The sequence below is a fragment of the Mastigoproctus giganteus genome, chromosome 5 (assembly GCF_048544385.1).
Source record: "Mastigoproctus giganteus isolate SK-2022 chromosome 5, ASM4854438v1, whole genome shotgun sequence".
Taxonomy (NCBI): Eukaryota; Metazoa; Arthropoda; class Arachnida; order Uropygi; family Thelyphonidae; genus Mastigoproctus; species Mastigoproctus giganteus.
In genome coordinates, this window is record NC_143579.1 from 112,960,462 (window position 1) to 112,979,890 (window position 19,429).

At 38.8% G+C, this 19,429-nt stretch overlaps 1 protein-coding gene across 4 annotated transcripts in view; it reads left to right on the top strand.

Annotated features, from left to right (window-relative positions):
* Positions 1-19,429, top strand: part of LOC150085645 (fibroblast growth factor receptor 3-like) — a 509,974-nt gene that overhangs the window by 473,926 nt on the left and 16,619 nt on the right. For all 4 annotated transcript variants that reach the window (XM_090374150.1, XM_090374153.1, XM_090374152.1 and 1 more), the window contains one exon: positions 909-1,046. In XM_090374150.1, the coding sequence (XP_090230276.1) occupies positions 909-1,046 (138 nt within the window). The remainder of the gene's footprint in view (positions 1-908; positions 1,047-19,429) is intronic.

The following is a 19,429-nucleotide window of genomic DNA, read 5'->3' on the forward strand; positions in this document are numbered from 1 at the left end:
TGTGTGTGTGTGTGTGTGTGTGTGAGTGAGTGAGTGAGTGAGTGAGAGAGAGCGCTGTGTGAAGTGGTCAATTATTGCTTTCTGTAAGTCTGACTCTGTGGAGATATTTTATAATGGACAATGCGAGTATACCGGATAGTGATAGTAGAATATATCAGTAAAAAAATCCTTATTAAATTTAAAAAAAAAAAATTAAATTAAACATTTTACACATGCTATGTAATATTTAATCATCATAATAATTAGTGTATGTGTGTGTGCAAGACTCAGAGAGAGATCTAAAAAATTTCTACCAGGCATTAGTAGAAAGTATTCCATGATAAATTTGAAGCACGTGCCCCTCATGTCGTTTTTCGGAAAATATACACCAATTGTTTAAATTCCCTTTAGCTACAAATTTTTTTTTTCTCTCTCTCTCATTGTTAACATAGGATTTTATCCGTTTTTGCATTCTGGCTCAACTCTTTTCACCTGACTACAGTTGGCAACACTGATGCTAATGTGATTGCCATTTTAGTGCACAAAATGGTGCCCCTCCTGTCATTTATTTCTGGATCTGCCACTGTTTGAAGCAGTAGTTATGATGAAAGATGGCTAGGTGCCATTAATTTCTTTACATAAATATATTTTGTTCACTATAAGTGCTCCACTTCACTTTTGTTAAACTCAAGTGTTAAAACATTTGAGTAGTTGAGTGAAAATCTGGTTGTAACTGAATTTTTTAATAATTTTTGAAAATTTGACTAAATATTTGTTTTGTACATATATTTTTTAAATTTTATGTAAGTCTTCTAGGTAATGCCTTCTCATTAAATTAAACATTTTCCTGTACTTATATGTTATATTAATTTGCTTAATCGTACTCCAAATGCCTATCACTTCACTGAAGTGTGTGTGTTAACTTACAGCTGGTCCTATGGTGTACTGCTTTGGGAGACCATGACATTGGGTGGTACTCCATATCCATCGATTCCTGTAGAAAAACTTTTTCAGCTGTTGAAGGATGGTCATCGAATGGAAAAACCTCAAAATTGTTCTCTTGAAATGTAAGTTTTAAGTATAATATGTTAAAAGTTATATCATATCATATTAAAGTAAATGCAGTGTAATTTCTATATAACAATCCCCCAGGGGAATGAGAAAAACGGTGATTATATCAATCGTTCATAAAATCAGCAACAAAACAAGTAAAAGCTTGAACATTTAATGTAATGCTACTAATACAGTATAGTATAATCTTATTAATAATATGTACTACAGTATTAAACAAGAAAGTTATGATTGTAAATTTTGCAGATTGTAGAGTGCAATAAGGTTACAATTAAATTGTAAATTTCAATACATAGGCTACATACCCATCAAGAGAGTTGTTTCATACTTTAAAATAATCTGTCAAAACATGTTGTTCCAATGGCAGAGCATGTTTTAAAAGAGAATTATGAAGATGCATGATAGCAGTTCTTTCTCAGTTAAGCTGCACTTGAAAAAATCAACATATAAGTTCAAATTCATGATGACTATCTTTCACTGGAACTTTTTGTTCAATCACAATAGGTTCCTCATCATCACTACAAATTTCAGAAGATTCCATTACATCTGCAATGAGTTCCTCTTCATATGTGCATGTCCTTCCTCCTCGACGTGGGCACCTGTGCTTGGTGAGGGGACTTCCCAGCAATGCTGCTAGTCTTCCATATTAGCATCACTGGGATCTAACGCCGATACCTAGGTTCCAGGGTTACATCATTGGAATCTGGCGCTTGCAGCCATGTGCCGTGACCCGTGGAAACTCAGAAAGGGGGATCCTGATGCATGAGGTACCCAGCCCTAATACACCACATTAGCCCCTGCTTCAACAAGATGGCAGGTCCTGGACAGGCCCAACTGGGATCAATCGGCAATTGGTTCTTACTGCTAGGGTCGATTGCTTTCCACTAAGTCTTAGGCATCTGAAATTTTTATTTTACTCTATTTTAAATTATTTACAAATAATTTAAATCCCTCTATTTCTTCTGGGGCCCAACAAGGCCCCTACCTAATAGATCAGATGATAATGACACCGATTCTGTTAAAAGAGCCAGAACTGAGGATAAAACATCATCTGTGATGACACCGCTTTTACTTATTCTCCATTCCACCAGTAAATTGGAAAAATGTCACCTTTCTTCATCCAGAAAGGATTAGCAAATCACCCAAATCTGTAAAATGGCTGCATTCTGGGGACATTTTAGCCGAAGTATCAAGTACAAAACACACCAAAAAGTTCTTGAAAGTCACATTGATAGGGGGAATACCTATCATTGTAACCCCCCCCCCCCCACAACACTCTGAACTCATCATGCGGTGTCATATCAGAGTGAGATCTTGTTTCGGAAGAAGAGATCTGCTCTGAATTGAAAGATCAAGGAGTGACAGCTATCAAGCGAATATCCATGAGAAAGGATGGGTATCTCATTCATACTCAAATTCTTATCCTTACTTTCAACACCCATGGCCTCTAAGTGCCATCAAGGCAGGCTGCTTAAACTGCCCAGTGAGGATTTACATGGCAAACCCACTGAGCTGTTTTAGTTGTCAAAAGTACAGCCACTCACAAACAGCTTTTCGTGGTAACCCTACCTGTGTTCGATGTGGTGCAAAGACCATGAGAGGAAGAACTGTTTAGCTCCTAAGCCAAATTGTACTAACTGTATACTCTCAGCATGCCAGCAGTGGAAGGATGAAAAAGAAATTAAAAACAGAGCTGAACATCTATCAGGAGACCAGAAAATGCATCCAAACAATAAATAGAGCCAAATCGTCATATGCCCAGATAGGTTCTGGGAAGAGATCCATTGGGATCCAAACTGATGACTTTTAACAAGGGATTCATTCCAGTTGCCCAATATTTATTGAGTTCAGAAAAGCCCACCCAAAAATCACAGTCAGCTGTGACTCCTATATCCGTACCTCCTAGTGCCCCACCATTTCCAAAACACAGTGTTAAAGAAACTGTAAAGAAACCAGAAGAGCCACCTCCAATACAAGAAATGATGGATGTAGAAGTTAAGGAGATACAGTACAAGTCTGTCCTGGAAATCTTTGGGAAAGAAGAAGAAGAAGAAGAAGAAAATATGGATACAGGCCAACACTTGTTCTTTCCAAAAGAGAGATAAATCCAGGACTGAGAAAACAAAGCCCTCAGTCTTTTGGAAGCCACCAGATAGATCCAACAAATCTTAAGGATGGTCACATTAAAATTCTTATAATGAAATTGCTGTGGATTCCGTAAAAATTGGGATGACACCAAGGCCCTCCTGAGCAAGCATGAACTAATATGCTTTTGCTTACAGGAGATGTATTTAAAGGAAAATGAGGATCTTACTTTAGCATTAGCATTAGTAGAGGCATTTGATGCAAGAAAGCAAGCTTATGCAGCATCAGCCAAAAAAAAAAACCCACTTCCACTTCACCCCTCTGTTCATTCAAAATACCTGTCCAGCTGAGCCTTAAACTTATTTAGGCTATCAACCTCCACCACAAGGGATGGAAGTCTGTTCCACCAACCAACCACCCGCTGGCTAAAGGCAAATTTCCGCACGTCTATCCTACATCTGTCTTTCCTCAATTTGAATTTATGCCCTCTCAGGTGATTTTTCTGAGCTAGAGGAAGAATCCCATCAGCATTGAGCATGCTTAAACCATTCAAGGCTTTATACACCTCTATCAGATCACCTCGCTGGTGCCTAGTCTCCAGACACTGTAATTTGCAAAACTTAAGTACTTGTGTAATTGTTCAGTTATTTGCAAAGACTGAGGCAGGGATGGATCTGCCCACAGAGGATTTGCCATCCTTGTGGGTAACCACACCCCCTTTCAAGCTATGCCACTTATTACCAAGGCGCCTCTGTAGCCAGCTGGGAAGGAGCAGCAGCAGTGCATAGTACATGCTTCTTGATTAGACCGGGGTTCGAGCCCGTCACCACCAAATACGGAGGATGTGGAAAGGTCAAGGAATGACCACCGCATATCCTGGAGCAATATGGCCTTAGTTGCTAATGCTCCTAAAAAACCAAATAACAAATAACAACTTACCACCAACCTAAAGGCTTTAGCAGTTTGTCTTACAGTAGGATTCCTGTTAACTGTTTGCACCATCTATTTGCTACCTGGAAACAACATCCTTCGAGCAGACCTTGGTGATCTAATTAAGCAATTGCCACCCCTTTTCTATTACTAGGGGATTTCAATGGATGTAGCTCTGTGGAGTAGTGCTAACAGCAATGGAAGGGGTCAGATTATGAAGCAATTGGTTGAAAACAATAAACTAGCCCTTCTAAATGTGGGCTCTAATACCTTTTTCTACATGGCTATCCATACGTTTACTGCCATTGATCTTTCTATTCACTCCTCTTCCCTCCTGCCTGTGTGTACATGGGAGGTTGAAGAAAACCTTTATGGTAGTGATTACTTCCCTCAGTTATCCACCATTTCTAATGGGAGACAATGCCACCTGTCTAGGATACCATGGTGTAAGATCCATCACACTGACTGGAATGCCTTTAGATCTCTGGCAACGTTTAATACCACCACAGTCGGCCAGTAAAGCACATCACAGAAAGAAAATTAATGAGGCAGTAAAGGACATCACCGAAAGTATCGTCCAAGCAGCGGCAGTTGCAATTCCAATGACATCGACCTGGTTTTTTCTCAAACCACGGTGGAATGGAGAATGCACAGCAGAAAGAAAGGTGGAAAACAAAGCACAGGAAATATTTTGCTGTTACTCCACCAAGATAACTTAATAGCCTTCAAACGTACATGTTACATCAGACATCAGAACCAAAAGGAATTTTGGATCTGACATGTATGTTCCTCACCCCGGCTGCTGGTCCCTAAGCCATGACGGGTGTGATGTGCATTTGCCCTTCAGAAAATGAAGGGCAAATGCACATCACACCCTTCATCAATCCTTGAAGGCATAATTGCAAACACTCTTGGGGAGACATTTGCTAAGGTGTCTTCAGAAATATTGTACCCCCCCCCCTTCCCCTAGAGTTCCTGGTCCTCAAACAAAGATCAGAAAAACAGCAAATGATGCTGTCTTCAAATAGCCTTAAGGATTACAATAAGCCTTTTACAGAGTGGGTGCTGAAAGCAGCATCCTCCATATCCAAGGCAAGTGTGGGCCAGATGACATCCATTATAAGATGACTAAACATCTTTCATCAGAATCTGTGGATCTCTTGCTCTGTCTCTATAATAGAATCCATATTGAAGAGAATTTTCCAGACTCATGGTATACAGCAACTGTCCTTGTCTTCCCAAAACCAGGAAAGCATCCAAAAATACAATCCTATTTCTCTGACCAGCTGCTTGTGCAAAATCCTGGAAAGAATTGTCAATGCTCACCTTATGTAATATTTAGAAGCTAACACCTCCTTTCCAGGATACAGTGTGGCTTCCGAAGGAACAGGTCAACACTCAACCATTTAATCTGATTGTAAACATCCATTTGTGATGCATTCCTGAAACGTTGAGCACCAGGTATCAATTTTTTTTGACATGGAAGAAGGAAGCATATGACACAGCTTGGAGATACAGAATTTTAAAATGCAGTGGATTCCGGTTATTTGGGCCACCGATTAATCGGGGCAGCCGTTTATTTGGGGCAAATCTTGAAAAACAGAACCCAATCGAGAAAATAGCCAGGGTTTACTTCGCTTAATTGGAACAACATGCCGTTTAATCGGGGCAGGAGACCGCAGCACTAGAGATTACCCTACAATTGTCTCCGACTGTACCACGTGGTTCGGTCGGATTTGTGGTCACAACTATAAAACAATTAGCAGTCACCTGTTTAATGGGCTTTTCTGTTAGTGCAATCTATCATAAACGGATAGTAAACTCGATTTTATTGAATTTGCGATAATACCGACAGCTGGAATTCTGTGGGTTATTATGGTGAAATGTGTTTACACTTCCATGGAATCTTAAATCATATAAAAAATAATAATTTTCAAAATCATCTCTTCATTCCTATTTTTAAAGCTTCATAACTTGTTACTCCGTTCTCAGTTGTGCATATCGTGTTACTTGCAATTTGTGTGCAGTGTTCTCTATTATTGATTGCTTATCTTTTTACTGTTTTAAATTTTAACCCCCATCCTCAAATGTCAGTGAATAAAAATGTCAACTAGTTAGTATGTACATATTACAGTGCGTATTAATTATTACGATTATCAAGTGTATAACCCCAGGGGCTCACGTTTGGTGAGTATGGGCTTGGAACACCCAGGGTACCGAGCTGGATATCATCATTCTTCTCTTTCTTGGTGATTCCTTTCTATTTCTGACTCTTGTTTTCTCTCTCTCTCTCACAGGGTAATTCAGACTTTTTTTTTTTTTTTTGGCTGGTGCTGCATAAGCCTCAGACTTCCTTGCACCATATGGTTAATGATAATAATATTCTTCCGATTTATACATATCATTTAATTTTTTAATTGGTAAGGTAATAAAGGGTAAATTTGTGCTTAATATATCTTTACTTTTATATCCTGTAGATAATATTCCTTCTATTTTTGCTAATTAGAATTGTTGTTTAATAGAATTAAAATTCAATTCACACACGTGATCACAATGACCGGAGCTTAGTACACATCGTATAGTGAACGGTACTTTACTGTGGTGACTCCATCATAACGTGATTTGATTGTACAGTGAACCAATTGTAAACCGGGGGTCCATTGTATTTTTAACTATTTATGTAAAATGTAAAACTTCGGATAATTGAGGCAGCCGCTTAATCGGGCCAAAATGCACTAGTCCTGATGTGTCCCAAATAACCGGATGCCCAGTTGCCTTATTCGGGGGAACTGCTCGATCATGCCTTAAGCCGGCCTGTTTTCAGTTATAAGTGATATGCTTTTTGCTATCAAAGTTAACTCTGTTACTGAACCACTTCCTCCAACCATAAACAATGCCCTCTTTGTAGACGGCTTTAGCATCTTTTTGCAGTCATGCAATATGAAGGTCATCGAAAGACAATTGCAACATGTCACTGACTTGGGCTATGGCTAATGATTTCAGGTTCGCACATCAGAAGACCGTCTGCATACACTTTTTTTTGCAAATGGCACCTTCACCCTGAACCAGAACTCAAGCTCGGACAAGTATCATTGCAATAGCAAATGAGACCAAATTCTTGGGGCTCATATTTGATAAGTTGACATTTCTGCCACATATGGTAATAGTGGCATGTGGTGCAAGCATATGAGCTTATGCAGCATCAGCCAAAAAAAGAAAAAAAAAAATCACACAACCATTCCCTCTATTTAACCTTTCAACTTCCACAATGACAGATGGAAGTTTGTTCTAGCAATTAACCACCCGCTGGCTAAAGGCAAATTTCTGCACATCTATTCTACAACTGTCTTTCCTCAATTTGAATTTATTCCCCCTTACGTTCGTAATCTAAGCAAGTGGAAGAATCATTCAAGGCCATATACACCTCAATCAGATCGCCTCACAGGTGCCTAGTCTTCAGCCACTGCAATTTGTAGGACTTAAGTCTCTCTTGGTAAGAGGATCCCTTCATTACCCTCACCAATCTTGTTGCACTTCTCTATACATGCTCAAGAAAATCTACATCCTTCCTAAAATGAGGCCTCCAAAAAGTCAGAGCTATATGCAGTACTGAAGCCTGACAATTGCCTTATAAAAAGGGATAATCGCTTCCTTTTCCCTGCTAGCAAAATTCCTGTATATCATTGACAAAATCACATGACCTGCTCATGCAGCCTATCTGCATTGCTCAGAAAATTTCATATCTGGCTGCACAATTACTCCCAGGTCTTTTTCATTTTCTACCACCCTAAGCATAGTACTACACAGTTAGTACGTTCCTCTGGAGTTACTTCTACCCATATGCAGTACTTTGCATTTGTCAATGTTAAACTTCAGTTGCCACTTCTCAGCCCATCTGCCCAAATTTTCTAAATCTTGTTGCAGTAGCACGCTGCCATTACTGTCATTAACAACCCTGCCAACCTCATCATCTGCAAACTTCGACACAGCCTGATATATCTTCATCAATATCAATGATAAATTTACAAAACAATGGGCCCAATAACATTAGTCCATGAAGAGCAGCATCCATTGAAATACCACCCTCTGTCTTCTCCCACTCAACCACCCTTTTATCCATTATAGCAACTTACACTTAATACCATTCTGCTCCAATTTATAGTGGTTTTCCAAGTGCAACAGTGTCAAAAGCTTTCTTGAAATCCAAGTATATGATATCAAAATTATTTTTTTGCATCCAGTTCCTTTGTAACCACATCATAATATCCTACCAAATTTGTCAGACAAGACTTTCCCTTAACAAACCCATGCTGTGTTTGAATTATTTTACCCGGAACAGAAGTTAAACTAACTGGTCTGTAATTACTCGTGTCACCCTTCGATCCCCCTTTGTGAATTGGGGACACATTTGCACACCTCCAGTCTGTGGGACCTCCCCTGAGCCTAAGGATGCTCTCATAATTATGGCTAAGGGTGTGCTTAGTTCTTTTGCTGCCTCGTTTAATATAACTGGATAGAATCCATCCACCCGCAGGGGTTGAAATGGGAGCGGTTTTTTTTTTTTTTTTTTTTGGCTGATGCTGCATAAGCTTGCTTTCTTGCATCATATGCCTCTACTAATGCTAATGTTAACTTGTCCTCCCCACCTTTTATTACTGTTAAGTTACATCATGAATAGCCAAAATAATAAACAAGGAATATAAATATTCCTTGTTTAATACATATATTTATGAATTAATGACCACATATATTTGTGAATTAAACAAGGAATATAAATATTCCTTGTTTAATTCACAAATATATGTGGTCTCAGTTGCAATCTCAATGATGTCCATTTCCACTGACAGTTTGCCAAGCCCCACTTACTCTTTCTAGCAGATTTTGAACCACTGCTCATCTAATTTGCCGTACAATTCATTTAACTTCAAAGGTGGTACTAGTGCATATGTCTGCTGCAATATTTCCTGTCAGAGATTTAGTAATTTAGAATCTCCTCTTTTCAATCTTCTCTGGCTGAAAATATATCAACCTCATTCTGTCAAATCATATGTTGCCTCTTTCATTCTCCCAAATCCAGTAATCACTTGGAACTCTTTGACTTTCTTGAAACTTTCTGAACAGTGAGATAATTTTTCTTGGTCATTTTCTTTCATATCTTTCATTTTCTAGTGACACAGACTAAGTTGCTGAGGCTTTTGCAATTACTAATGACATCACATGAGTTGCTTACTAACTCACCAGAACACCAAAAATCCTAACCAGTAAGCCAGTATTCTTGACCTTTTTCTCACAAACAACCCTTCCAAGTACATGGCCGAGGCGAGTAGTTCTCTAGCTACCTTAGATTACAACTTGGTAATGATCTCTTCCCCAGCGAGTCTTTCTGTCATGGCCATTTTCAACATTGTATTGTTTAGCCTTACAAGAATGCAATATAAGATCTGGGAGATTACTATTCTTATTTTCCACGGTTGGATTACTGTTTAAAATCTATTGATGCCATCATTTGCTCAGATTGTGTTAGTGAAACTATTCTTGTAGGGATGAAATACTTTATCTAAACCTTGGTTCCCCAATCAATATGGTAAGGCTGTTCAAGATAAGAATGCTGCATATTGCAATTGGCTTGAATCCAAATGTTGAGGTTCATTTTTGGCTTACACCAAAGCTGGCAACAATTGTAAAGTGGTTACTAATCAGTCTAAACTAGATTTTGAATAAGCTAAAAGTAGAAATTTGTTTCTTGTTCAAACAGAAGTCAAGCATTCTGGTCTTTTGCCAAAGCAATTGGACACAACCTTTGCCCATCTCTACTTCCACCTCTGTTAAAACCCAATTGCTCTATTGCCACCTCAGTAAAAGATAAAACAGACCTATTAGCATACTACTTTGCTTCTAAATGTTGCATGGGTGATCTTGGTAAACCACCTCCTATCATATCCTACACTCCATTCAACCTCCTGAAGAAATTTGAATTGTCTTGATACCAAGAAACTGTTTTTCACACTTCTTATTCCAGTGGCATGTTTCCTTTTGCTTGGCTCATAACCAGGCAGTTCCTAAAAAAGAGTGACAGATTCCTCATATCCAACTATCATCCAGTTGCACTTATTTCTACTCTTTCTAAAGTAATGGAGAAATCCATTAACTGCACACTCCTAACCTACCTATACTGGCAATTATTGATCCATCTGATCAATGATTGCCAGTATGGATTTTGTCAGTGCTAATCCACTGATAATACTGGATTATCTTTCCCACTATGGACAAATTCAATGGAAAAGTTTGGCGAAACCCAAACAGTTGCTATTTACATTTCTAAGTACACGGTTGAGGTGAGTGGTCTTCTAGGCACTTCAGATCACAACTTGGTGATGGCCTCTTCTTGAATGGAGCCCTTCTCTCCTGGGAATTCACAACTTCGTGTTGTATGGCATTACAAGAATGCAAAATGGGATGATCTCCAAGATTTCTTTTCCCTGGTCAGATTCTTGTTTTAAATATTGTGATGTGAACGCTTGCTCAGATTGATCAGTGAAACTATTCTTGTAGAGATGAAATCCCTTATTCCATGCTCCTCCTAAAAAGTTTACTCTTTATCTAAGCCTTGGTTTTCAAATAAATGTGCTAAAGCTGTTCAAGTTAAGATTGTTCCATATCGCAATTGGCTTGTATCCAAATCTCTAGCTTCATTTTCTTCTCAAATGTGCAATAAAGCAGTTATTAATCAGTCCAAACTAGATTTCAAACAGTCTGACTAGAAAACTTGCTTCTTGTCCAAATGCTAGTTGAGCATTCTCGTCTTTTGCCAAAGTTATTGGCTGCAAGTTTTGCCCATCTCTGTCAAAACCAGATAGTTCTATTGCCCTCAGCAAAACACAAAGCTGACTTGCTAGCATGCTACTTTTATTTCAACTCATCTATTGATAATCTTGGTAAACCGCCTCCTTCCATTTCCAGTTCATGGAAATGGAAGGAGTTCATCAAATGATATCAGAAGGATTTTGAACAATCTTGATTGCTAAGAAAGCTGCAAGTCCTGATGGTATTTCTCCACTTTTCTCAGAACCTGAGCTTATTCCTGTTCTCTGTTACCTCTTTTGCAATTTCTTATTCCAAAGTGTTTGGAATGCTTCTGCTTGGAAATTTACTCACATTTCAGCCATTTCCTAAAAAGGGTGACAAATCACTCCCATCCAATTATCACACCACTGCACTTACTTCTACTCTTTCTAAAATAATGGGGAAATCAATTAATTGCCAGCTCTTAAACTGTATAGAAATCTTCCATGTGATCAGTGATCGGCAGTATGGATTCCATCAGTGTCAATACAGAATAGTGGTACTATTCTGGCTTATGTTACTCATCTATGGACAAATTCAATGGAAAAGTTTGGTGAAACTCAAGCAGTTGCTCTTGACATTTCAAAGGCTTTTGATCATGTTTGGCATGAAGGTCTTCTAAATAAGCTTCCATCTTATGGTTTGCCAACTGTTTTTTTAATTTGGTTGCCAGTTTTCTCCCTAACCACTCACCGTGGGTGATGGTAGATAACTCTCTATCTTCTAACATCCCCACTAATGCTTGTTTTCTCCAAGGTTCAGTTCTTTCTCCCACTCTTTTTTTTCTCATATATTAATGACCTTCTTCCATTGACTGGAAATTATATTCATAGTTTTGCTGATGATAGGACATTGCATTCCACCTTCCAGTTTGAGGAACCTTGGCCTGAACCAACAGCTTCAACTTCTTGAATATGCACTACCAATTCCTTAAGTGCTGACCATCAGGTAATTCTCTAGAGGGGCAAAGATAACTTATTTGATTTCAATCCTTCTAAAAGTCAGTTCTGTCTTATATATCACAAAACGGATTCTTCTTCTCCTATGCTTATCTTTGATGACAATCCAATTTCTAGACAAGATTTTATATCTCTATTGGGGGATTGCCCTGACTTCTAATCTTTTTTGGCATAAACACATTACAAATATTGCTTCCTCTGCATCTAAAAACTCAATTTTCTCTTTCTCTCTTGGCATTACTTTCCTTCCAAACAACTGTTCACTCTGTACAAATTGCAAAGCTCCTCCTACGATGGAATACTGTTCCCACATCTTAGCATTAGTACGAGCACAAGATGCAAGACAGCTTATATAGCATCAGCCAAAAAAAAAAAAAAAGCCTTTGGGCTGTGTTCCCAAAACCTTTCTCAAACATTCCATTCAAAAGAGGGCAGTTAGGTTAATTAGTGACTCATCTCTGACAGTCTCTCCACTCTGTCTCATAGACATTTTGTTTCTGCTGCATGCCTTTTCTATAGACACTTCCATCGGCACTGTTCTTCTGAATTCACTTCTATAATTCCTGATCTGTTTCATTAGCATTAATTGAGGCATATGATGTGAGAAAGAAAGCTTATGCATCAGCCAAAAAAAATTTCTGAGTTACCCTGAGAGAGAGAGAGAAAAGTAGAAGGGAAGAAGGGAATCACCAAGGAATAGAAGAATGATGATATACAGCTCAGGACCCTGGGTGTGCCAAGCCCATACTCACCAATTGTGAGCTCCTATGGTAGTTTGTTCCAGCAATCAACTACCCACTGGCTAAAGGCAAATTTCCGTACATCTATTCAACAACTGTTTTTCCTCAGTTTCAGTTTATGCCCCTTCAGGTTTGTAATCCAAGCAAGAAGAAGAATCCCATCAGCATTGAGCCTGCTCAATCCATTCAAGGCCTTATACACCTCAATCAAATCACCTCACAGGTGCCTAGTCTCCAAACGCTGCAATTTGCAGAACTTAAGCCTTTCTTCGTAAAAGCACCAATTTGTTCCCCTCACCAGAATAGATCCACATCTATTCTACAACTGTCTTTCCTCAGTTTGAATCTATATCCCCTCAGGTTCGTAATCTGAGCAAGAGGAAGAATCCCATCAGCATTGAGCTTGCTTAACCTGTCAAGGCCTTATACACCTCAATCACATCACCTCGCATCAGTTTCAAAACAGTCCAAACATATGCCGCAACTAGTCAACATCCTTTTACTGTCCTACAGAACCAACTTTTTCATCTTCCTCGTTTATTCATTCAACTGCCGTTTTTTGGAACAACCTTCCTTCATACATATTTCCTGAAAATTACAGTCTACAGAAGTTGAAGTCTAATGTCAAAAATATCTTCTTTTGTCTTCCCAACCTCCAACCCAAGCACGTTACTAAGTACTACAGGTTCTAACGCCTCTCGCTTGGGATTTCATTAAAAAAAAAAAGGCCCGTGGTTGAGACACTGCAGATCGGAGTTGCTGTTCCAACACAAACCACAGATCCTCGATGGGATTGATATCTGGGAAATTATGGAGGCCAGGACAATACCTGGAAGTCTTCCTCATGTTCTGGGAACGTCTCGAACAATCCGGGCAGTGTGGCGTGGCACATTATCCTGCTGAAAGACGGTACCGCCAGAGGGGAAAACCGCTGCCATGAAAGGGTGGTAGATGTCAGAGTGCCTGGCACATGGATGACTGGGCCCAGGGTATCCCAGCAGAACATCACCCAAAGCACGACACTGCCGCCACCAGCTTGTTTTCGTCTCACGGTGCATCCAGGCACCATCACTTCCCCAGGTAAATGACGCATGCATACCTGGCCCTGCACATGGTGCAACAGGAAACATGATTCATCGGACCAGACGACCTTCTTCCAATCACTCAAGGTCCAGTTTCAATGCTCATTTGCCCATTGTAGGCACCGTCACCAGTGAACCGTGGTTAGCGTAGGCACTCGGAGTGGCCTGCGGCTACGCAGCCCATTTTCAGGAGGGTTCGATGTACTGTGTGTTGTGACACATTACTCCCATCACCAGCATCCCGATTACTGGTGAGTTACGTCACAGTCGCCCTTCTGTTGCCACATAACATCTGGGAGATCCTTCGCTCACCTCGAGCATCGATGAGCCATGGTGTCCAACACCTTGCCGGCCGTTCCTGGGTTCCCCCTCCTCAGACCATTTTCGGTAGGTACTAACCAGGGCTGACCATGAGCACTCCACCAGCCGTGCCATTTCAGATATGCTCTGACCCCATCATCTGGCCTTTGTCAAACTCGCTTAAGTCTGCTGCATTTCTCATCTGAAGAACAAGAGTAACATTGATTACCGGTGCTCAGTATCAGGTGTTTTTTTATACCGTGTCCCGACAAGTGCACGCACCGTAGTCCACTTGCAGTTGCTTCGATTTGCATAACAGCTCACTGGTCATAATGTTTTGGCTCATCAGTGTATATATAGAGCGACATTCAATAAATTATCCCTAAGGTACTTCTCCATAGTTATATTTCAATGATTCATGGTGTTCCTACCTATCTCCACTTGAATCATACTAATTTTGATCCCACTATGTTTTTAGCTTATGTTGCTGTAACAGAAAGAAGGACGATCGATACCTGTATCAAACTATGGATTTGCTGAAATTGGAGCATCATTCAGTCATCAAGTTTCTCACCAAAGAAGGAAATGGGCCAAAGGCCATTAGTGAAAGGATGGTGGCTGTACATGGCAGCAGTGAACCTTCAGAGTACCTGGTGAAATTCTGGTCAAAACAGTTCAAGTGAGATAGAGAGTCCATTGAAGAAAACCTGTGTCCAGGAAGACCTATGATGGAACCACTCCAGAAATGTGCCAAGCTGTGGAAACTCTTGTGCTGAATGACAGATGTTTTTGGGACACCTTTAGGTGTCCCAAATCTCTAGGGAATGTGACATATCTGAGGGAACAATTATAACCATCCTCCATGAAAATTTGGGGAAGACTAAGGTGAGTGCATGGCATGTTCCCAGATTTGACCCCTGTGCAGAAACAATTCAGAGTATCGTGTTGTGAGGAGAATTTCAGGGCTTCCATAGAGCTTTATGGAATGGATCCTGAAACTTTCATCTCCAAAATTGTTAAGGGTTTTATGGGTTCATCACTGGGATCCTGAGACCAAGCAAGAATCAATGCAATGGAAGCACAAGGGTTCTCCCCTACCCAAAAAATTTCGGCCACAACTTTCAGTTGGCAAGATTATGGCCCCCATTTTTTAGGATGCTGAGGGAATTTTGTACATTCACTACTTGGAACACAAACAGACAGTCACTGGGAATTCATACGCATCCCTACTATGCAACCCAAGGGATATCATAAAGTAAAAACAACATGGAAAATTTCTAGAGGTGTGCTGCTTCTTCAGGACAATGCAACAGTGCACAGGTCAACCTTATAGGTCCGATCTGGCCTCCTTTGACTATTTCCTGTTTCAACACCTCAAGAAAAAATGTAGACTCAAAAAAAAATGTAGAAAAATGTATTTTATATGTCCGGTATTTCCTCACTGCCAACAAAACGGAACAAGTGTGAATTCAGGGGAGTTACACTAAAAAATAAAAACAATTTTTGTTACATATAAATGTTACTTTTATATATACAGCCACTCCCTGGGTTACATAATTCAACTTTACATAAGTTTTTGCCAACTGGAATAAACTTAAAAATATCGTGGAAATGTATCTTGCATCCATAAGAATAAGTGGAGGTATCGGGAAAATATCGTAATGTGAACCCAATAACACATTGTATTTTTTTTTTTTTTTTTTTTTTTGATAATTTGTTCCAGGACCTTAGAAGTTGAACTTTTCTCTATATAACTAAGCTATTTATCTCTCCAAAAGGTCATTTTTATGATACAAATTGCACTATCATCCGTTATAAGAATCAATTTTGAATGTCTTTGCGGTATTTTTCTAAAACACATTTCTGGAGGTCACTACCATAAAACAATAAAAACAATTTACACTTTCTGGTTTATTTGGCTTTTCTGTTAGTGCAATCTATTATAAATGGGTAGTGAACTCGATCTTCTTGCATTTGCTATAATACCGATAACTGGAATTCTGTGGGTTTTTATGTTATGATATTATGGTGCAATGAGTTCTCCTTCACTGAAATCTTCAATCATATAAAAAACATAAATAAATTTTCAGAATCTTCTCTTCATTCCTATTTACTTATTACAATGGTGAAGGGACCAACGAAAAGTGTAAGTGCTGGCAGTGCTAGGAAATGAAACAAAATTGATTTAGAAATGAAGATGATTAATTAAGAAGTACAAAGCAGGTCAAAGTTTGTCATCATCTATTGCACTGAATTAGGTCTCGCTGCTTCAACAGTGAATATTATTTAAAAGACAGCGCACGTATAAAAGAACATGTTAAAGGATCGTTGCATTTAAGATGAACAGTGATCACAAACCTGTGTTCAGGTGCTATATCGAAGATGGAAAAGCTATTAATAATATGGATGGAAAATCAGATTCAGAAGCAAGTGCCTCAGAGTCCAATGGCCATTCAAACAAAAGCAAGAAGTATTTATGAAGGTATTAAGGATAAGTATGGTAAACCCGAAGCCAAGTTCGTGGCAAGCAACGGGTGGTTTAATAGGTTCAAGCATTGTGCTGGTTTCCAAAACATGTGTGCATCTTACCACTGTGTGATCACCTCCAACATTTACCTTGTTCAGGACAGTAACATCATTCACGATATATCTTCTGTTAGTGAGGATGAAGTCAATTTCATTAGTTGTTAATCCGTTTGGGCTCTTCCATGTCCATTTTCTGTTCATCCTTTTCTTGAAAAAAAGTGTTCATTGCTGATGTTCCTCAAGATTCTGTAAATTCCAAAATTTCCTATAGTTTCCCTTTCTGCACTATTTTGTCTCTTTCCAACCTTAACATTGAAGTCTCCCATAATGATAGTGTAGTGAGTTTTCAGTTCATCTAGAAGACTCAATTTCGGTGTACATTTCTTCAACCTCTTCATCATCATGGCTCGATGTTGGTGCATAAATCATTATAATCTTTAGCTTATACCTCTTAGAAATCGTGAGTAGTAGTCTTGACACCCTTGGTGATGTACTTTGAATTCCAAAATGTTTTTATATCTTTATGGACCAGAAAGCCAACTCCACCTTCACTCCTTTCACTGTTTTCATTGGTGTACAACAGATTTCTACTTGATAAACATATAAGTGATTCATTTCTTCTTCTTGTTTCAGCCAAACCGATGATATTCCAATTCACATTTTCTAATTCCTTTTCCAGCTCTAATATCCTGTCTTCACTGATGAGTGATCTTACGTTGTAACATGCCAAGTTCAGTTTCTGTGCATGGCAGCCTGGTCGTACCCAGAGATTCTTAGCACTCTTTGTTTTCCCTTAATGCTTGTTATACTTTTCTTGTGTTAAATTTTCTTATCTTCTCTGAGTCTCTTTCTAATGGCTTTGCATAACTTAGTATACTCAATTTTCTCTTTGTCAGTGTTTTTCTTGCTCTTCACTTCCACTTCCACTCTGATTCTCTCGCTGCTGTTAGAGGGGGACTGAGGGCCATTTGTTTCGTCTTACTGTCATGTGCTGGAGGGTTTGGTCTTTTCCTCTTCATGCTGACCAGGCATCTTGAAGGGAACCACTCTACACGTTCGTTGCCACCTAATTGACGTAACAGGGCTTATCATCGAGAAGGTGTGCATGAGTGTATTTTAGGGAGGTAGGCCTACCGTACGTATCCTAAATCTTCTGAAATAGAAAGATATTGGATCCATCAGTGTTTTAGACTGAGTGTCTGATAACACGCAAAATTCCTGTTCCCCTCTGAGCCCTTATGTGTTATACTTCTCAGCAAGTTTTTAACATATATGAAGCAGGACTTTTTTGGAAATGAATGCCTAAACGAAGTTTCATATTGAAAGAAGAAAAAAACATGCAAGGTTTCAAAGCAGCGAAGGATTAGTTGACTATGGGAGATTTAAAATTAAAACCCCTTTTCGTTTCTCTTCTTCCTGGTAAACACCAGGAAGAGGACCAAAGTACAACCCAAAATTGACCCATTTTTCCCTTTCACAATTAAATTCATTAATTAAATTAAAATTATGATTTTAATTGGAATTTTATGTTTAATTTTGATACATAAGTAGTTACCACATAATTATACACGTATGTAATGCAGAATATTTTATATGTACAAATATTTGAATATTAAATATTTTGACCAAAATTTGTGCATCTTTTCACTACTGTTTATTATTGATTAGGCAGTATCCTATGGTACCGACCGCAACTCACAAATAGATATGTTACATTATGGGAAAGCAGCGCCTGCTTAGTGCGGATTCACTTAGCGCTGTGTTTTTCCAGAACGAATTATCAGCGTTAAGTGGGGGTGACCTGTAAATAATTCTATTTACATGTTCATTAAATATTTCTTGTTTGCTTCAATCAAATTTGCGAGTGCTGCATAAGCATTTACGAAAATTTCGACTTACGTTTTTTTTTTGGTTTTTGGGAGCATTAGCAACTAAGGCCATATTGCTCCGGGATATGCGGTGGTCATTCCCTGACCTTTCCGCATCCTCCGTATTTGGTGGTGACGGGCTCGAACCCCGGTCTACAACAAGAAGCGTGTGCTACGCACTGCTGCTCCTCCCCACCTGGCTACGGAGGCGCCACCCCGACTTACGTAGAGTTCCGCAAAACGCAACCCTTACATAAGTCGGGGAGTGGCTGTGTACACACACACACACACACACATCATATATATATAATGTTCAGATTTTATGTTTCCTTCATCAGCTTAGAATGCCATGGATTTTTCAGCCACACATGATCCATATCAAGATCAAATCAAGATCAATGCACAAGTTTGCCATTCCTTTCTGATAAAGAAACTTTGTTCTGAAAGCTACATATATACATATTTTAGTGCCTTTATACAGCCCTTCAATTTTTAATTTATTTAATATTTTATCTGGATTTTAATATTTAATCTCATTTATGGATTTAGCGGCTACTTGATAGTTTATTAAAATTTTATTTGCTGTTTAGCTAGTTGTTGATAGAATTATCTCATTTACACCTTGATTCTGCCACATTTATTTAGTTACATTTACTGTATTATGCAAATTTTTATCTGTTATAATTTAAATAATGTTAAATTTTTTGTTATTAGCTCCTGTTATGCAGTTTTTGTATAATTGCCAGAGAATATGCAACGGTGGTAGATTTTTGAAATAATATTTCAATTAAAATGATCACTAATGATTTTGGGTGTGGCACCGATAAATGATTTTCCAAATGAAATCATATATGAAATAATCACTCTATAAGCATAATATTTACTGCTAGATTTATATGCCACACACCCTCTCTAATTGTCACATGTTTCAATAGGACGTTTGATAACACCAGTGATTGCCTATAGGTGGCATCAGTATTTTCAAATTCTCAGATGAAAAGTGTCATGTGCTCAAATTTTGAATTGTCTTGTCTGAGTATGCAAGA